The sequence below is a fragment of the Acomys russatus genome, chromosome 3 (genome assembly GCF_903995435.1).
Source record: "Acomys russatus chromosome 3, mAcoRus1.1, whole genome shotgun sequence".
Taxonomy (NCBI): domain Eukaryota; kingdom Metazoa; phylum Chordata; class Mammalia; order Rodentia; family Muridae; genus Acomys; species Acomys russatus.
In genome coordinates, this window is record NC_067139.1 from 32,493,408 (window position 1) to 32,509,970 (window position 16,563).

General features: G+C 50.6%; 1 protein-coding gene across 1 annotated transcript in view; it reads right to left on the reverse strand.

Annotated features, from left to right (window-relative positions):
* Positions 1-8,267: 8,267 nt before the first annotated feature.
* The window catches only part of Fgd3 (FYVE, RhoGEF and PH domain containing 3), a 39,303-nt gene continuing 31,007 nt past the window's right edge, over positions 8,268-16,563 (reverse strand). Inside the window, exons 13-16 of the mRNA XM_051143305.1 lie at positions 14,187-14,309; positions 11,092-11,232; positions 9,497-9,637; positions 8,268-8,909 (exon numbers count right to left, since the gene is read on the reverse strand). Coding sequence (XP_050999262.1) covers positions 8,658-8,909; positions 9,497-9,637; positions 11,092-11,232; positions 14,187-14,309 — 657 coding nt within the window. The 3' untranslated portion in view covers positions 8,268-8,657. The remainder of the gene's footprint in view (positions 8,910-9,496; positions 9,638-11,091; positions 11,233-14,186; positions 14,310-16,563) is intronic.

Genomic DNA, 16,563 nt, shown 5'->3' on the forward strand with positions numbered 1-16,563 from the left:
TCAACAGAAAGGAGAAAGAGGACCGAGCACCAACATTCCTCACTCCCGCTGCCTCGACTTCCCCACCATAGCCGACCGTACCCTCAAAGTGTGAGTCAAAATAAACCCTTCCTCTTGTACGTGGCTTCTTTCAGGTGTTTTGTCACGTAAGTGAGAAGAGACACAAATGGATCCCAAGTCTCCGGCACTTAGCCGTAAGCAACCTTCAGATGAACCCGGCTAGGGTTTCTGGAGACTCACCTGAGCAGCAGTGTGGGCCCCAGCCAAGGCACAGGTCCCAAATGCTCTCTTCTTCCCACTGGCTCTGAGAGATACGCTAGGATCTGTTGAGGTGATCCTGTTGTGCACAGTGTAAGCGTTGGCTTTGTATTATTCAAATGCTGATTTCTGTGCCAGCAGAGAGCTGATACAGGTCGGCTTTAGGTTTGAGGATATGCCAGCCAGATTCGGAGGAAGAAACCGGTGCCGGTACTGAGGAGAGGTAACAAGCCACGGGGCAGAATGTAGATTAGTATAAATGGGTTAATTTGAGTTATATGAGCTCGTCGGGAATAAGCCTAAGCTAAGGCCAAGCTTTCATAAGTAATAAAAGGTCTCTGTGTCACTACTTGAGCAGCTGGCAGGCTGAGACAGCAATAAGTATCTGAGCTCTGTAATAAACTTTGTCTCTTTGCCATTCTGCTCGGAGTATTCGTGGGCCTTGCTGAAGCCCCACATCTCACAGATCACAGCAGTGACCTCATCTGAGGTTCCAGGAAGAGAGCAATCAGGGGGCCATCATCCAACACTTTACACCCTGTGTTAGTACTCCTCCTCCTCAGCCTTGCTCAACACCTCCCACATCACCTTCCGAATAAATTCCTCCAGTACTGCAGGTCTGCACCTGGGAGGGGCGGCAGGGTCCTCCTCTATAAGAGGCAAAGGAAGGGCAGAGGCTACTTCCAGTGAGGCTTTCCAAGGAACAGAGGACGCAGCCTCACACAGCCAGGGTTGATCACGGATCACGGAGGTGGGCTGCTTTGAGATAAGAAATTATTTCTCCTAAAAATGGATGGTTTTTGGGGATGTCAGTAGTCCTCCAGTTGTGTTTTGGGGATAGGAGTTGCTTTTCTTCAAAAGAAAAATAATTTATGTCTTTGGGTTTGTTTGTTTGTTTGTTTTTTCTTTTTTCTTGTTTTTTTGAGACAGGGTTTCTCTGTGTAGCTTTGACTGTCCTAGACTTGCTTTGTAGACCAGTCTGGCCTTGAACTCACAGCGCTCCACCTGCCTCTGCCTCCTGAGTGCTGGGATTAAAGGCGTGGGCCACCACCACCCAGCTTGTTTGTTGTTGTTTTTGGTTTTTTTTTTTTTTTTAAAGATTTATTTATTTATTATTTATACAGTATTCTGGCTATATGTATGCCTGCACAACAGAAGAAGGCACAGGATCTCATTATAGATGGTTGTAAGCCACCATGTTGTTGCTGGGAATTGAACTCAGGACCTTTGGAAGAGCAGCCAGTGCTCTTGACCTCTGAGCCATCTCTCTGGATCACATGGCCACCCTGAACCAATCCCTGGGATTGAAGGGACTGGGTACTTCTAGTTCCACACTTGTCATGGATGCAGGGTGGGGAGCTGTAATGGAAGTTTTGGTTTCTTTGTAAAGTCAGCTGTGTTATGTAAATATGTTTTTGGTTTTGGTTTTGATTTTTCAAGACAGGGTTTCTCTGTGTAGCCTTGGCTGTCCTGTACTTGCTTTGTAGACCAGGCTGGCCTCGAACTCACAGCCGACCTGCCTGCCTCTGCCTCCCTAGTGCTGGGATTAAAGGCATGTGCCACCATGCCCAGCGTAAAAATGTTTTTGTTCTAATCCCAAGTGTGGTGTTTTAGTTTGAGCTTTAGCTTGTCCACACCTGTTAATTGTCTCGTGAGAGGCGTGGCATTTGCCAGCTGGTAACAGCCTTCCTCGTGCAGCACAGAGAGGGGCGTGGTCTAGGGCTCTGAGGATATAAATAAGAGCTCAGAGAGCGCATGGTATGGCATGTGTTGTGGGAGGTGTGGCGCGCAGCAGTTTGAAGAGACCAGAGTCAGAAGGTGTCAGTGTCATGGTTTGGAGCAGACAGAAGGAGAGAAGGGAGCAGTGGTTTGGAGGAGTCTGCTGTTGGCAGGGATGGGTATAGCCCAAAAGAACCCAATTGACCCTGAACAGCCAGGAAAAGTAAAAGGGGCCCCCTCTCCCTACTAACCTTCTCACTCCAACGTAGGGTTGGGAGGTTCGAAGGGAGTTTGAAACCTAAACACCTCAATTAAAGCAGAACTTAAAAGAAAGAGTGCTACAGGGAGTTCACCTCAGCATACCCTTGCCTTTCCCAGAATTCAGGGTGCAGTGACATATTCCCAGCCTCTAATTGTTTTCTGGGATGATTCGTGTTCCTGAGCCCTGTTGGCATAGTCCCCTGTTGTCCTTTGTCACCTGATGGCACTGTCTCCTCTTGTCCTGTGTCTTGCTCTAGCTGGTCAGAAATCCCTGGGCAGCATATTCTTGGCTTGGCAAGCATGAAAATAAACCACAGAGGAAACAAAGATGGCAGAGATGGTGAGTACCACCCTCAGAGACAGCGGGAATGCTCCTACCCAAGGGTACATCCGGGCATGTGTTTCCTACAGCCCACCAGGATGAGGTCTTTAAGTCCGGATCAAGGACAAACTGATAGGTTGGGTGATAATCCAGGGTTGCTGTAGGACCACACCTTGTCCATCTGGGGGTTGAGGCAGATTTTCCAATGGTTGCAGGAGGCTGTTAGAGCTCCCACCTGGGAACAGGCATCCAGTTCAGACATTCATGGGCTGAGCAGGCCAAGGAGGCCTGGCATTATGGTCTGGAATGTGTAGAATGGTGGGGGTCTGTCCTGATTTGGCTGCCTCCCACCTTGTCTCACCCAGACCTGCAGCAACCAGGTGGAGCCCTGGTCTGGGAGAAGGAACCTGTTGTCTGGGTGAGTCTTTTCTCTCAGTCTTCCCCCCGGGAAGGCTCCACTTATACTGATGGATGTCCATGGGAGAAGTGTTGTGGGCAGGCAGCCATCACCTGTTGGAGGACTGCCTGACAATGCTGAGAAGGGTGGACAGGTTTAGACCCCACCCAGGGACAGCTGGCCTTACCCATGCCCATTAGGAACCCTGCCAGGAAGACAGCTGAAGGCAGCCACTGAAGGATCCAGCCATGGGATCACCATGCTGCAGCCTCCATGACTGCTGGCTGAGCCCAGACTTCTCCTTGCCACACCTTTGAGACCTATCTATCTAGAGACAAAAATGAGCACCTTCCTTCCTGGACACACACTCCCTTGACTGGTTGCTAAACGGCAGTTAAGAGTCTTGCAGCAACTGATGCTTAATGCTCAAACCCCAAAGACCACACAGGTGGCAGAGAGGGTTAGTGGCTAGCAAGGCTAGCATTGGGGAACTTCAGGGTTTGGGCCAACCCTGCTGCCTCCATGGAAGAGTGAGAGGCAGACACAATTGGAGTCTGACCCACTGGGTCCAAACGCCTATCGGCCTTATGCTTGGGTACGGTGGCCTGTCTGGGATTGTTCCCCTGGTCTCTACAACGGAAGTTGATGTGTGAGCATGAGCAAGAGCTGTCTCTGATGCCTTGGTCACCCTAGCTAAGGCAGGAGGATATAAGCACCCTCTACCTTGGCCAGGCTCTTTTTTTCTATCTTTTTTTCCTATCCGAAACACTGCAAATTTCAGATCCAAAGTATTCAGGGACCACACTAAGCCTTTCTAAGTGGCCTGCAATTATTCACTGAGCTCCCATTGCATGCCAGGCTCTGCTTGGAGGATGCATGCTCTGTGCGTGTGTGTGTGTGTGCGGTTTTCATGTGGATATGTACATATAGCTGTTTGTGTGTACATGTGTGTGATGGTCAGAGGTTAATGTAAATGTGGAGGTCAGTGGTCAATATCTGATGTCTCTATCAGTCTCTGGGATAAGGTCTCTCACTGAATCTGGGTTTCATCGGTTTGGCTAGGCTGGCTGTCCAGTGCAGGCCAGGGACCTGTCTCTCTCTGCCCACCCCAGCACTAAGATTACAGATGTACTCAGGGCTCTGCCATCCTGGGCTCTTTTATGGAGTCTGGAGATCCGAACTCAGGTCCTCATACTTGCTGAGAGGAGACTTTACCCACCTAACCAGCCCAGGCCACTCTTGGTGCTCCAGTTTCACATGGGGAACTAGAATAAACAAGAGAGCTAAGAGTTAAACAGGAACAGGTGGGGGGACTACAGCTGGCTAGACTAGAGCTAAGGCTCTCACAGGAGGCCAAATAAGGTCGGTTTTTTTTTGGGGGGGGGGTTCCAGACAGGGTTTCTCTGTGTAACAGCTCTAGCTGTCCTGGAACTTGCTCTGTAGTCCAGGCTAGCCTCGAACTCATGGAGATCCACCTGCCTCTGCTCCCTAGTGCTGGGATTAAAGGCCTGTGCCACCACTGCCCAGCGCCAAATAAAGTCTTAAAGGAAGAGCACTGCCAGTGTCTAGCACAGGTAGCAACAAGTGCAAAGACCCTGAGGTGGGTGCCAGGAGGCCAGCTGTTTCTGCAGGCTGGTAGGTTGAGCATGGGAGGCCAGGGGAGACAGTGTCAGCAGGAGAAAAGAAGGGTGGAAGTGTGACAGGGCCAGGACCAGAGATAATAGTCAACACCTTTGATCCCAGAAGCCCAAGTGACATCCAGCATGCCCACCCCCCTGTAGAGGTGATCTTCATCACACTGTATTAAGGTGTGTCTCTGTGTATTCAATTGATACTTGCTGTGAGCTAAATGGAACAGATTCTGGTCCTGTCATTGCTATTGAGGAATCCCCTGTCTCAATGTTGTATAAAAATTACTCCCCAATTATCTCTGATTGGGTAATACAAAAGCTGATGAGCCTATGACTAGGCAGAGGAGACAGCGGGCAAGACTTCTGTTCCCAGTCTGAGGGTCCCTGGGGGAAGGGAGAGGGAAAGCGAGGAAAAGAGAGGGAGGAGGAGGTAGTGGTGGTGGTCACTAGGCCAAAAGGAGAGGATGAAGATGGAGCCCAAGAGGCTGGGGCAAGAGTAGACAGAGAGTGGCATGGAGCACATGGCTGGGAAGAGGCCAGGAGAGTACAGATGGGTTAGAATTGCTCAATATCTGCCCAGCTGTAGTGATCTAACACTTATTAATACATGTAATAGGTCTCCATCTCATTATTTGGAAACTACAGGGGGTCTAGAAAAACCTTTAATTCAATGCTCCCCCATTAGGCTGGCACTTGGGATGTGTGTGAACAAATGAGTGAGCAGGGAGTGAGCCCCAGCGGCCCTCCCACCCACTGTGTGACTTCAGGCAGGTGTACTCCTTCTCTGTGGCGCACTTTGCACTAGGAAAGATGAATTGTGATTCTAACACCCAGCCTAGCCAGCAAGCTGTGTCAGAAGCTGACTTTTCTCCCCTGGGACGGAGGGAAAAAGCCAGTGCTCTGGCTGGGAGAGCAGCTGTTGTTGTTAAAGACCTTATAACACCCTTAAAAGAGAAACCTTAGTGCATCACCAGGACAACAAGGAAGGTACCCAAAATGCAAGAGTCCACCCGTGGAAGGCTCTGCCTTGTAGACCACAAATCTATTAGAAAGGAGAGAGCCTGGCCAGTGAATGCCACTGAGGTTTCCTGCTTGAAAGCAGCCACCTAGAGGGGTGTTTCCTCCAATCCAGTCGCCCTGTGGTAGGAGGAAGCCAGACTACTACATCTAGAACCAGAAGCAGAACTTTCTGCTGGTTCTGTTGGTATGCAAGATGCAAGAGTTTCGGGGTTTGGGAGGCTTGCACTGTAGTCCTAGATAGCAGCTGAGGCCAGACAGTGTGTGCTATGGTCAGATTTGAACGTCCATCATGTGAAGGGAGAGCCGAGTCCAGGACACTGGAGATGCCAAGACTGTGAGATATCTCTTGAGGAAAGCTGCAGGTGTGGAGTGGAACTGAAGGAAAAGACAAGCTATGTGGACTGCCCAAGGCAGCTGGAGCCTAGGTGATGCCACTGCAGCCCAGGTGCTGGACCAAGATCTGGTGTTTATCTTGCTAGGATAACAGTTTTGCTTTGGGTCAATCTCACTCTAATCCTCATTTTTGAACACTTGTTTGATTTGTGTGAGTGTGTACATGCGTGTATGTTTACATGTGGGTACCTACAGGGGCCAAAAGAGGGCATCAGATCCCCCAGAGCTGAAGCTGCAGGCAACTGTGAATCACCTGGCATGGGTGCTGGAAGCTGAACTGTGGCCTTCTGTAAGAGCAGCAAGGGCTGTTGGGGGTTGAGCCTCCTTTCTCTGTCCCAATCCTCAGTTTTGAAATGGCATCAGTTATTCTGTTCCATTGTATATTATAAGTATGTAGCTTGTTACCCCCCCCCTGCACACTGTCCCCCCCCCCCACAGGCTTGCAGTTAGATTGCTAGAGACTGAACTTACAGCTTACAAAAAATTTTGTAACTGTGAAGAGTCTGCAACTTTTTTAGAGATGGGCTAAATGCATATTGCTTTATAGAATGGGCATGAGGCTTTCCAAGGGTGGAACTGGCAAGGGGTGGGCTTTTGAGATGGTCGGTATTGTCAACCTGGTAGGATTCACCATCATTAAGAAGACAAACTTGCAGCCATGTCATTCGGGTGTTTCCAGAAAGGTTTAATTAAGAAGAGAAAACCCACCCTGAATGTGAACAGTAACATTCCATGCCTTAGCGTTCTGGAATGAATGAAGAGGAGAAAGTAGGTGGACCGCCAGCATTTATCCCCTGCTTCCTGACTGGAGAGAGCACACACACAGCCAGCACTCCTGCAGCCACATTTTCCTCACCGTGATGGGTTTCACGCTCAAACGGAGGCAAACACACCTTTCCTTCTGTAAGGTGCTTTCGTCTAACATTTTTGTCCCAGCAACAAGAAAGGCAGCCCATACACCTTTCTGCTCAGGTAGCACCAGGAGCCCCCTGAACTTCAGGCTGACTAGTCCACATCCTGGGGCCAGAATACGCAGAGGCATCCTCCACCCCAGGATCTAGTTCTTCAGATGAGCAGCACTTGGAATCTTTGAAATGCAAGGGCTAACTTGTATGAGCAGGAGGAAGAAGCAAAGGGTGACAAGAGGCTGAAGGCTTGTGCTGGCCCAGTGTGTCCACCTCCTTCGTTCCTTGTCTCCCCCTGGGCCACCTTCACCACTGCCCCCGGCAGAACTGGGTGAGGACATTGGTGTATTCCTGGAGTAGGAGCTAGAAGGTCCTAACACGTTCCTCCCAGTGTGGAGGTATTCTGCTTATTTGCTCAGTTTCCTCATGGTGAGGCGGGACCATTCAGTTCAGATGCTGAGTGTGAAGCAGAGCATGTTTGCAAGAGTTTGCAAGCAATCCTGAGGCAGCCCATGCCCAGTGCAGGGGGCTCTAGCATAGACCCAGCTGTGTTCTGACCCCTCACCTGCACTCTGCCCACCTTATTTTGTCTTACTTGTATCCTGTCCACTCACCTCTGCCCCACCCACCTCACTTCTGCTCCAACCCACTTGACTTCTAATGTACCCTACCTTACCTGGGCCCCCAGCCCAGGTCCCAGCTCATCTATGCTTCCCAATGTCACCTATAAACCAGCACCCGTTTCTGGCTCTACACCTCCTCATCTCACTAAGTAGGTGCCCCTTATGCCTACCCAGTTGTCCACACGCATTGCTGTGCTGACAGTAGAGGACTAGGATCCCGAAGGAGCATCATTGGTCTCTAAAGCTCCAGCTTCCCGAGAGGCAGACATCACCCTGAGCCCCATGACCTCTGTAACATCCTCACATCTTGAATGCCAGCACCCCTATCCTGCCATATGGCTTAGCTGCTCACTCACTACCTACAGCATCAGGGATGTAGACCTGCTCCAAAAGACAAGTCTGTGGTCCGTGCCATTCTGTCACCTTTGTCCACATTCTGCTACTAGCCACTTACTTCAAGGGGAACCCTGTCAAGAGTCAGGTTGAAGGTGCCAAAGTTATGCTAGCTTGCTGACAGCCAGCATTTATTTATACTGACAAGCATGGCACCTGCCCACAGAGGGGCTGCTCTGAAACCTCATGAACCCACCACACAGGGAGTCTCTGAGTGTGGCTGATTGGGAATGGTAGGATAAGAGGTCGCTTGCTCCTTGTCCTCAGTGGGAATAGTAGATCAGCAATGCTTCAGTAGAAGGCAAGAGTATGGAAGTGAAGCCCCAAGGAGCACGTCGTGGTCCAAGTCACACAGTGGATAGATGGACAAAGGACAGGTCAGGCCACAGACATCTCTGCCTTCCCAAGAGTGAGATCACACCAGTTTGCATATGATCACCCACCTGGCCTCCTTGTACCTTTGAGAGCTGGTACCATCACTCAACCTGCTCAGATGACATTTGCTTTTCAGTGGCCATTCTCCCCTGCTCTGATCCCAATGCTGGGGCTGGAGCCCAAAGCTCAACTCTTGTCTAAGACTTGCTGCGTGATCTTGGACCCATAGCTACTGTTCTCTGGGCCATCGGTCCATCCTCAGTGGTCACAGGAGTCCTTCATTCCCTCATGACTTCTAAGGTCACCCATAAAAGAACCCAGGCCAAATACAATAGTGGGAAGGACAGTAGGAGGTTCTGCTCAGGGAGTGTCGGTGCTTGCTGGGGCCTGAGGCTGTGAGGAAACTGGTCTGTCCCCACTTGTATCCCCACAGGCAGCCGTACTCAGCGCTTCTAGCCAACACTGCTGCAGCTTCATTGAAGGGGCACTCAGCCACCAGGTCTGTGGACCCTGATGCAGCTTCCACATGTACCCTGCCTCCTGCCCCTCCTCACGGTCAGGCACCGTTACATTACAGCCAGAGAGAGGGATGGTATGCAACAGTCGGCCAGCCTGCAGGAAAGAGAGAGAGGGTCAGCGGGGTCTCCAGCTCATGCTAGTGGCCACCCAAACAGGCCAACATGCCCAGCCTGACATAGTGCGGCCTGTCACCAGAACAAGCTGTCCAACAGGCTCTCTCAGGTAGGTCTGGGAGGAGGCTCTTTCTGCTTCAGCAAACCTCTGTCTCAGGGTAGGTGAGGCAGAATAGCCCCTGTGACTTAGCAACATGGGTTCAGAGTGGCAGGGCAAGGCTCAGCAGTGCCCACATGTATCTGCCCAAGATGTATGAATGAACCCAGGGGTAAATGAATGAATGTGTGGGGAGCAGGGCCCAGCCTCTGTGTCCCCTGCCTATGTCTGCTCTCACTCCGACTGTCTTTGGGATTTTAATGTTACAGAGACCTGTCTTCCATGAGAGGGGAGCAGAGGGTTATTCTGGGCATTGGGAGAAGTTGAAGCCTGGGTCACATGGCTGGAGAGAGTCAAAGAAATGGCTCAGACCCGCCATGAGCACTTCAGGCTTGAGGTTCTACACTGTGGTAGCAGCACACATCTCATAGCACACAGCCCAGGGCAGGAACAAGGATGGGGACACTTACCTGGCTGCCTGCCAGCAGGTCTAGCACGTACGGATCAGACTCAGGGATGGCTGCCCATACCTCATTCCAGGCTGTCCCATCGTCCGACAGATGCAGAGTGCCACAGAGCAGGCTGGGCCGAGGATTTACAGAGGGAGGTTTCTGGAGACAGAAAATTAGATTGAGGGTCGTCTCACCTGTAGTGATCTCTTTGTCCTCTGAGAAGGCTGGGGCTGGACCAGGGCCCATGCTTGGAAGGAGGTAACAACTACAGAGACGTATCTGAGGTCTGCATATGGGCTGGGGCCAGCTTTATATGGTTCTAAGGGTCATTGGAGGCCAGTAGGAGAGTGCATGTGGTCTCAGGTAGGTCTGGGGCTGGGCCCTCTTAGGATAAGAGTGAGACCATTCCAGGTTAGGACAACATCAGCATACCAAAGGGAAGCCAGGCATGGTGATAATATGTTTATAATCTCAGCATTCGAGAAGATGAGGTAGGAGGATTGCAAGTCTCAGGCTGGCCTGAGCTACATAGCAAGATGACAGATGGATGGATGGATGGATGGATGGATAGATAGTGGATAGATAGATAGTAGGTAGGTAGAAAGATAATAGATGGTAGGTAGGTAGATAGGTAGGTAGATAGATAAAATTTAGCAGCAAGTACTGGAATGTAGGTCACAGAGTGAAGGGACCAAGCCCATTACACCCTCCAGACCATGTGCAGACTATATACCCCCACTCACCATATACACACATCCATATAGAAACACTTTCCCCATCACACGCATGTACACATACAGCTCCTGTAGACCCTGCTTTTCCCTTTTGATGTGGCTTAGCACTAGCTACCGTGGAAACAAGACCCCTGGGCCACAAGAACATGGTTCTGACACCTCTAGCTGGAGGTAGTTCCCCCAAGACCCAGTGACCCTCCAAGGCCTTAGACCACACCCCCAGGACTCCCAGAATACACCTGAAGATCATCGAGAGTACAGAGTGTTGGCATATCAGCAGTGCCTCCCCATCAAGCCCACTGTAGCCTCAGTCTTATGCCCTTGACTTGCCAGGCAGCTCTCTACCACCCAGGGTGGCAGGAACTTTGACAGTTGCTGACCCTAGCCTTCTTGGACCATCGCACACCATCTTTGGGAGGGAGACTGACATTAGGCTCCAAGGAGACCACAACTGTGTGCTTCAAATGGAGACAAAGGAGAATGTGTGTTTTTCTGGAAATTAAAGGCTCCCTGTTTCTAAATGTCCCACTACTCCATAAAAAGGACTGTGCCCTTTAAGAAAGAAGGCTGGAAAAGTGGTGGTGGTGGAGGAGCTGATGCCCATGCTTAACCTCCCCCCCCAACACAGGAGGTGCTTCATGGACCTCAATGCCCCTAGACCTTGGTGGCAGTTTCATGGTGCACCCTCCAGTCAGGCCCAGAGTGGAGCTGACATGTGATTCCTGGGTGCAAATGGTTCCCAGCCCCTGGCCCTGACTAGTTCCTCAGAGGTCTTTAGACATGCACATGCTCCAAGCATCTCCCCCTGATTCCAGGCTTGTGGACCACACTGAGATAGCCCTTGTCCCCGGCCTTGTCCCAGGGACCAGGGACACCCACCTCTGCATTCTGTTTGAGCTCAGTGGGAGTCTCAGAGCTAGGGCTTGCAGGGACCAATGGCTCTTCCAGGAAGCACTCTCGGCACACACGGCTCTGCTTACTGTTCTCCGCCTTGAACTCTGAGCACTTCCTACAGATGACCTGCAAGACAAGAAGGTGCCTTTGGCCATGCATCCTGAGTAGATGAGGAGGAAAGACCGGTACAGGAAGGGGGAAATGCTTGCCCTGGGATGCTGGAAGCCCCATCTAAGGGCAGAGAGTGACTTTAGTTTCCTTAAGTGCCCAGGGCCTACTTGCCTTACCTAACCTAGACCACCCAGAGTTCAACAGCCCTGTGTGTAAGAAGAAAAGAACATAACCCACTTATACAAGAAGACCCACAACACTGCCCTCAAGAAGATGCATATGGAGCCGGGCGTGGTGGCACACGCCTTTAATCCCAGCACTCGGGAGGCAGAGGCAGGCAGATCACTGTGAGTTCAAGGCCAGCCTGGTCTACAAAGTGAGTCCAGGATAGCCAAGGCTACACAGAGAAACCCTGTCTTGAAAAAAAAAAAAAAAAAAAAAAAAAAAAAAAAAAAAACCATGGGGGTTATAGCTCACAAAAGTTTGCTGTTCAAGCAGAAGGGACCTGAACTCAGGTCCCAAGACCCATGTAAAAGCTGATGGCTTACCTCTACAGTCCCAGATCTGGGGAGGCAGAGGTGGGCAGATCCTAGGGGCTCATTGGCCAGCCTGCCTAGATGAATTGATTAGCTCTGGTTTCAATGAGAGACCCTGTACCCCATTCCTCCCGACCCTCTGCTCCTCCGAGCGCCATTGCACAGGCTCTCCTTTCTCTCTTCTCCTGCATCATTCTCCCAGCACATGAGTCTTTTCTGTCTTAGCACCACCACACTTCCTTTCAGCACTCCTTTCTTTTCTTTTTCCTGGTTATATGCCTTTGGCTGACATTGCCTGGGTCACACCACCCATGGCTTTCTAATGGCCAAATGCAAGGATTATTTGGTCTCAACACCTTCAAGTCTTTGAAGCATGGATGGTCCATGACTTCCTGGATGCTCAGCCCTCTCTGAACGGCCTCTCATGCCTTCCTGACCCCATTCCTACTTGGCAATTCCATGCAGGTAGTGCCCTGGTATGTGCTGGGCCTCTCCCCACGCCATATTAGCCAGCCAGCCTGGAATCTTAGCCCTCCCCCCACCCACCCCCCCCCGCTTCAACTGCAGCCCAGGTTGTGGGTAAAGCAGCCCCTACACTTCTTCCATTCCTCTCTGATTAGAGACCGCAGACTCCAGTCATCTCCCACATGCTCCTACCCCAGATGCAATCCCTGAAACCCACTGCAAATCTCCCAGCAACACCATGTTCCCCCTGGTGTTGGTGACATCTTTAAGCCCATGCACCTGGGCTGGAGCCGCAGCCTACAGGCTACCCCGTGCTCGCCAACTCCTCTGTTTATCTACCCAGCATGCACTCTTTCTAGGACACATCCAATCACCTCTCCATCCACTATGCACTCATCATCCACTTATCAACCCACCTATCCATTATGTCTATTTATCCATTGAACATGCATCTACCATCCATCCATCATTCTACCATCCCATCTAACCAGCATTGCTTAGATATTTATCCACCACCTACTGTACACCCATCACCTGCCCACCCACCCACCCACCTGTTATCTATCTACTATCTATCTGCCTATCTATCATCAATCATCCAAAGATTCATTCTTTTATTCCTCCCTTTCCCCACCCCAGGGGGCCTGGTGAAATTTTATGAAAATGTGAAACCGGAGAACACTAGTCTTCATATCTTTTGAATAAACAGCTTCAAGTAATTCTGTGAGTTACATAGGTTATCTATCTATCTATCTATCTATCTATCTATCTATCTATCTATCTAATCTCCTTCTGCTTCAATCCCTCCCCCAGATGCAACTTCAATATTCAAGTCTAAAAATACCTAAACCATCAGCTCTTTTTTTCTTTTCTTTTCTTTTTTTTTTTTTTTTTTTTTTGAGACAAGATTTCTCTGTGTTATCTTGGCCGTCCTGAACTCCCTTTGTAGAGAAGGCTGGCCTCGAACTCACAGTGATCCACCTGCCTCTGCCTCCCAAGTGCTAGGATTAAAGTGTGTGCTACCACGCTCAGCTTCATCAGCTCCTTCTTTAAGGATACTTTTAAATTCAGTATTAAGCCATGACTCGGTTGCTCATTTTCAGGAGCAAGGGCTTTGGGGTTGCATGAAGAGGACTGGGGATGGTATATTTTTGGTACACCTGTCATCAGTGGCCCCTTAGTGCATGATCCCATCAAGCCTTCCTCACCATTAAAGCATTCCTCACCATGGCCAAAGCCCACCTTCTGCCTCGAGGTACCTTACACAAGGACACTGTCATCACATCTCTATCATAGGACAGAGACACTACATCTTCTCACGCACTCCCTGTTGGGGCACCGAGGCTCCAGTGTTAGCAGTTTTCAGCTGGAAAGAATGCTGTCCGCATCATAGTTGCTCAGAGAGGGATAGTTTCACACTCAATGGCATCTGCATCAGGGGACCATGTCTTGGTTTAAATGTGAAATGTCCCTCACAGGCTCATAAGTGAGATCACTTGGTGGCTGGTGCTGTTTTGGAAGATTGTAGAAAGCATTGCTAGAGGAAGTGAGCCACTAGGGGTAGGGCCTGATATTTGATAGCCTATCCCCACTTCCTGTCCACTTTCTGCTTCCTGGCTGCAGCTACATGATGACCCGGTACTTCATACGCTGATTCCCATGCCTTCCCTGCCACAGTGGACTGTGTACCCTCAAACTATGAGCTAAAATAAAGCCGTCTTCTTTTAAGTTGATTGCTGTCAAGTATTGGGTCACAGCAATGAGAAAAGTGACTAATGCAGGTAGGATCTGGAGGCAGTCTTGCAGGGCTGCTGCGTGGCTCACAGAGCCCGCCAGCAGTGCGCACGGTGACGCCCAAGAAGTGCACACTGTCCCTGCACCCTGCTGCCCACCCACCCATGAGAAGACTCTGTGAGTGGCTACCTGGCCCTTGCTGGATCCACCCCCTCCCTCCTGCCCCATGCTCACCACTCCACACAGCTTGCAGCGATACCTCCTCTTGGTGATGGAGTTGAAGGTCTCACCACAGCTCTTACATCCAGGTTTCTCTTTGTCGCGTCTTGTTTTAGAGGACAACTTTCTGGGCTCCATCTACAAGGAGACAAGTGGCCATCATTAGCTTCGGAGTGTGAGAGCAGGATGATCCACTGTGGGGTGTGCACACGGATTGTTAGCTAAGGATTCTGCAAGTGGGCATGCCCAGAGCAAAAGTGGCCACTGCAGAAGGGACTAGGCAGAGCTAAAGCAGCTGCCCCGTCTTCCCAGCCCTTCTCCCAGGGATCACCCCAGTGTATAAGCATCATGCCATATGCTGCCTAAAATAAGGTTTCAAGGGTCACGACAGCTTAGCCAGCGACTTCATCTGATGTGTCTGAGAAAATATCATTGTGAGGCAAAGCGGGGGGTGGGGTGGGGGGGGAGTGTTGTGATCAGGAGTCTACACAGATGGTGTCTGCTGCCAGAGACTGGGGTATCCCTGACTAGAGCCCAGAGAGATCATGTGGCCCCTAGATCCTGGTGGGTGTCATCCTTCACGATGTTGCATACCCATTCTGTGTTGAACAGTTGGGTACAGGCACACTGTATGCATAAACATACTTGTGCCTGTGAGTCAGGCCTGCAGAAGCAACCCAGAGGGAGTGTGAGGAAACCAAGCCAGCCAAGGCTGTGTCCAAACTTGACCTCTTGCTGTGTCTCCTGCAGCACTGTCTTCTTCCATTTTGTGAGACCTTACTCCAAGGAGGCCAGCCTCAGGTCTGCTGTAGCCCTGCTGCCTCTACCCTCTGCCTACTTTCAGCATGTCCATGCCCCTATTTTTCTTGTGAGGAACTAAATGTCAAGGTGGTGGGGTTACCTGGCAACCATACAGTCCTGATGCGTGCTGGCTCCCAGGGACCTCAGGCAGAGGCCCCCAGCTGTTACTCCTAACAAGGTAGTTGAGAATGCAGGGAGCTTTGGGGGGGGGGGGGTCACCAGGGTACCCTGGCAGGATACTGGAGATGGAGGAAAAGCTGAGATGAGCTGTGGCCAAGAGCTCAGGCCCTGGGATCAACGGGGCTCAGTCAAAAGGAAGTTCCTGAGATAAATATCTTCAAGACTGGCAGGGGCCAGGGTGATAGGATTCTGCTTCAGTCTGCGTACCTGTGATGTCATTACCTACCTGCCATGGGGGCGTGGCCCTGCCCAGGGCTATATAACAGGACAGACTCTCTTTGTGGCTTTCTCTCTCTACCCCTCTCTCTTCCTCTGTCTCTATCTCTCTCTCTCTGGGATACCCCTCCCCCCATTTCCTTCTCTCCCCATGTTCATTTAACAAACTCCTCTACAACATAATATCTGGCATCTGGTACCTTATTACCTTAAAATCTTATTGTCTTATATCTTATATTAAACATAAAACAGGGCCACGGGTCCCCCAGCACCTTTCATCTAGTAAGCCTCACTTGATCAGGACAGAGTGCCAATTTTTGTTTTTCTGAAACAAGTTCTCTCTGTGTCAGTCTTGGCTGTCCTCGACTTGCTTTGAAGACCAGACTAGCCTCAAACTCACAATGATCCACCTGCCTCTGCCTCCCGAGTGCTGAGATTAAAGGCGTGTGCCACCATGCATGGTAGAGAGTGCCAATCTTTGCGTTCACATATGAGCTGAGCTGAGATCCACTGTGGCCCACCCTTCGTGTGACTTGATCTCCAACCATGCCATCCACAGCACAAGAGGGCCGGGTAGATTTTCAGGTCACAGATGATCACATAGCCAAGGCATGAAGACACAGATGGTCTCCCAAGCCAGAACACTTTCTTCATGGATGAGATCATCAGGACTGACAAAAGGACCTGGCCCAGAGTTCCTGTGTACATGGTATATGGCAGGAGGTCTAGGTTTGAAACTTTCCAGGAAGTAACTGGCAAGGCAGCTCCAGCCAAAAGCATCTACAATATGCCAACACCAACCTGGAAGCTGTTCTCCATTGAGGGTCAACAGAGTGATTTCCTCAGTATGCTTCCTTTGCCAGGTTAGCTTGGTAGCTAAAGGGGACCATCCAGTAAGACAGATGTGTACCCCAGTTAGTGGCCTGTATCAAGTTGTAAATGTCCCAGCAGTCCACTTGGACAGAGACCAAGGACATCAGGTTCTATTGGAAGTAGCCAGACACCAAAGCCAAGCCTGTTCTCTCTACTCCTCTAAGGGTGATTTTCTTCTAGAGCCTAGTGGCAGGTGCTGAATGGGGCCTTATGGGAAAAGGGCAGTTCCAGTATGAGTGGGGAGCCATTGGCTTGTGGGTGATTGGGGTCAGTGCTTTGATGGCATCTTGAATGGGTCTGGAGCTCTGGAGGGGAACTTTTA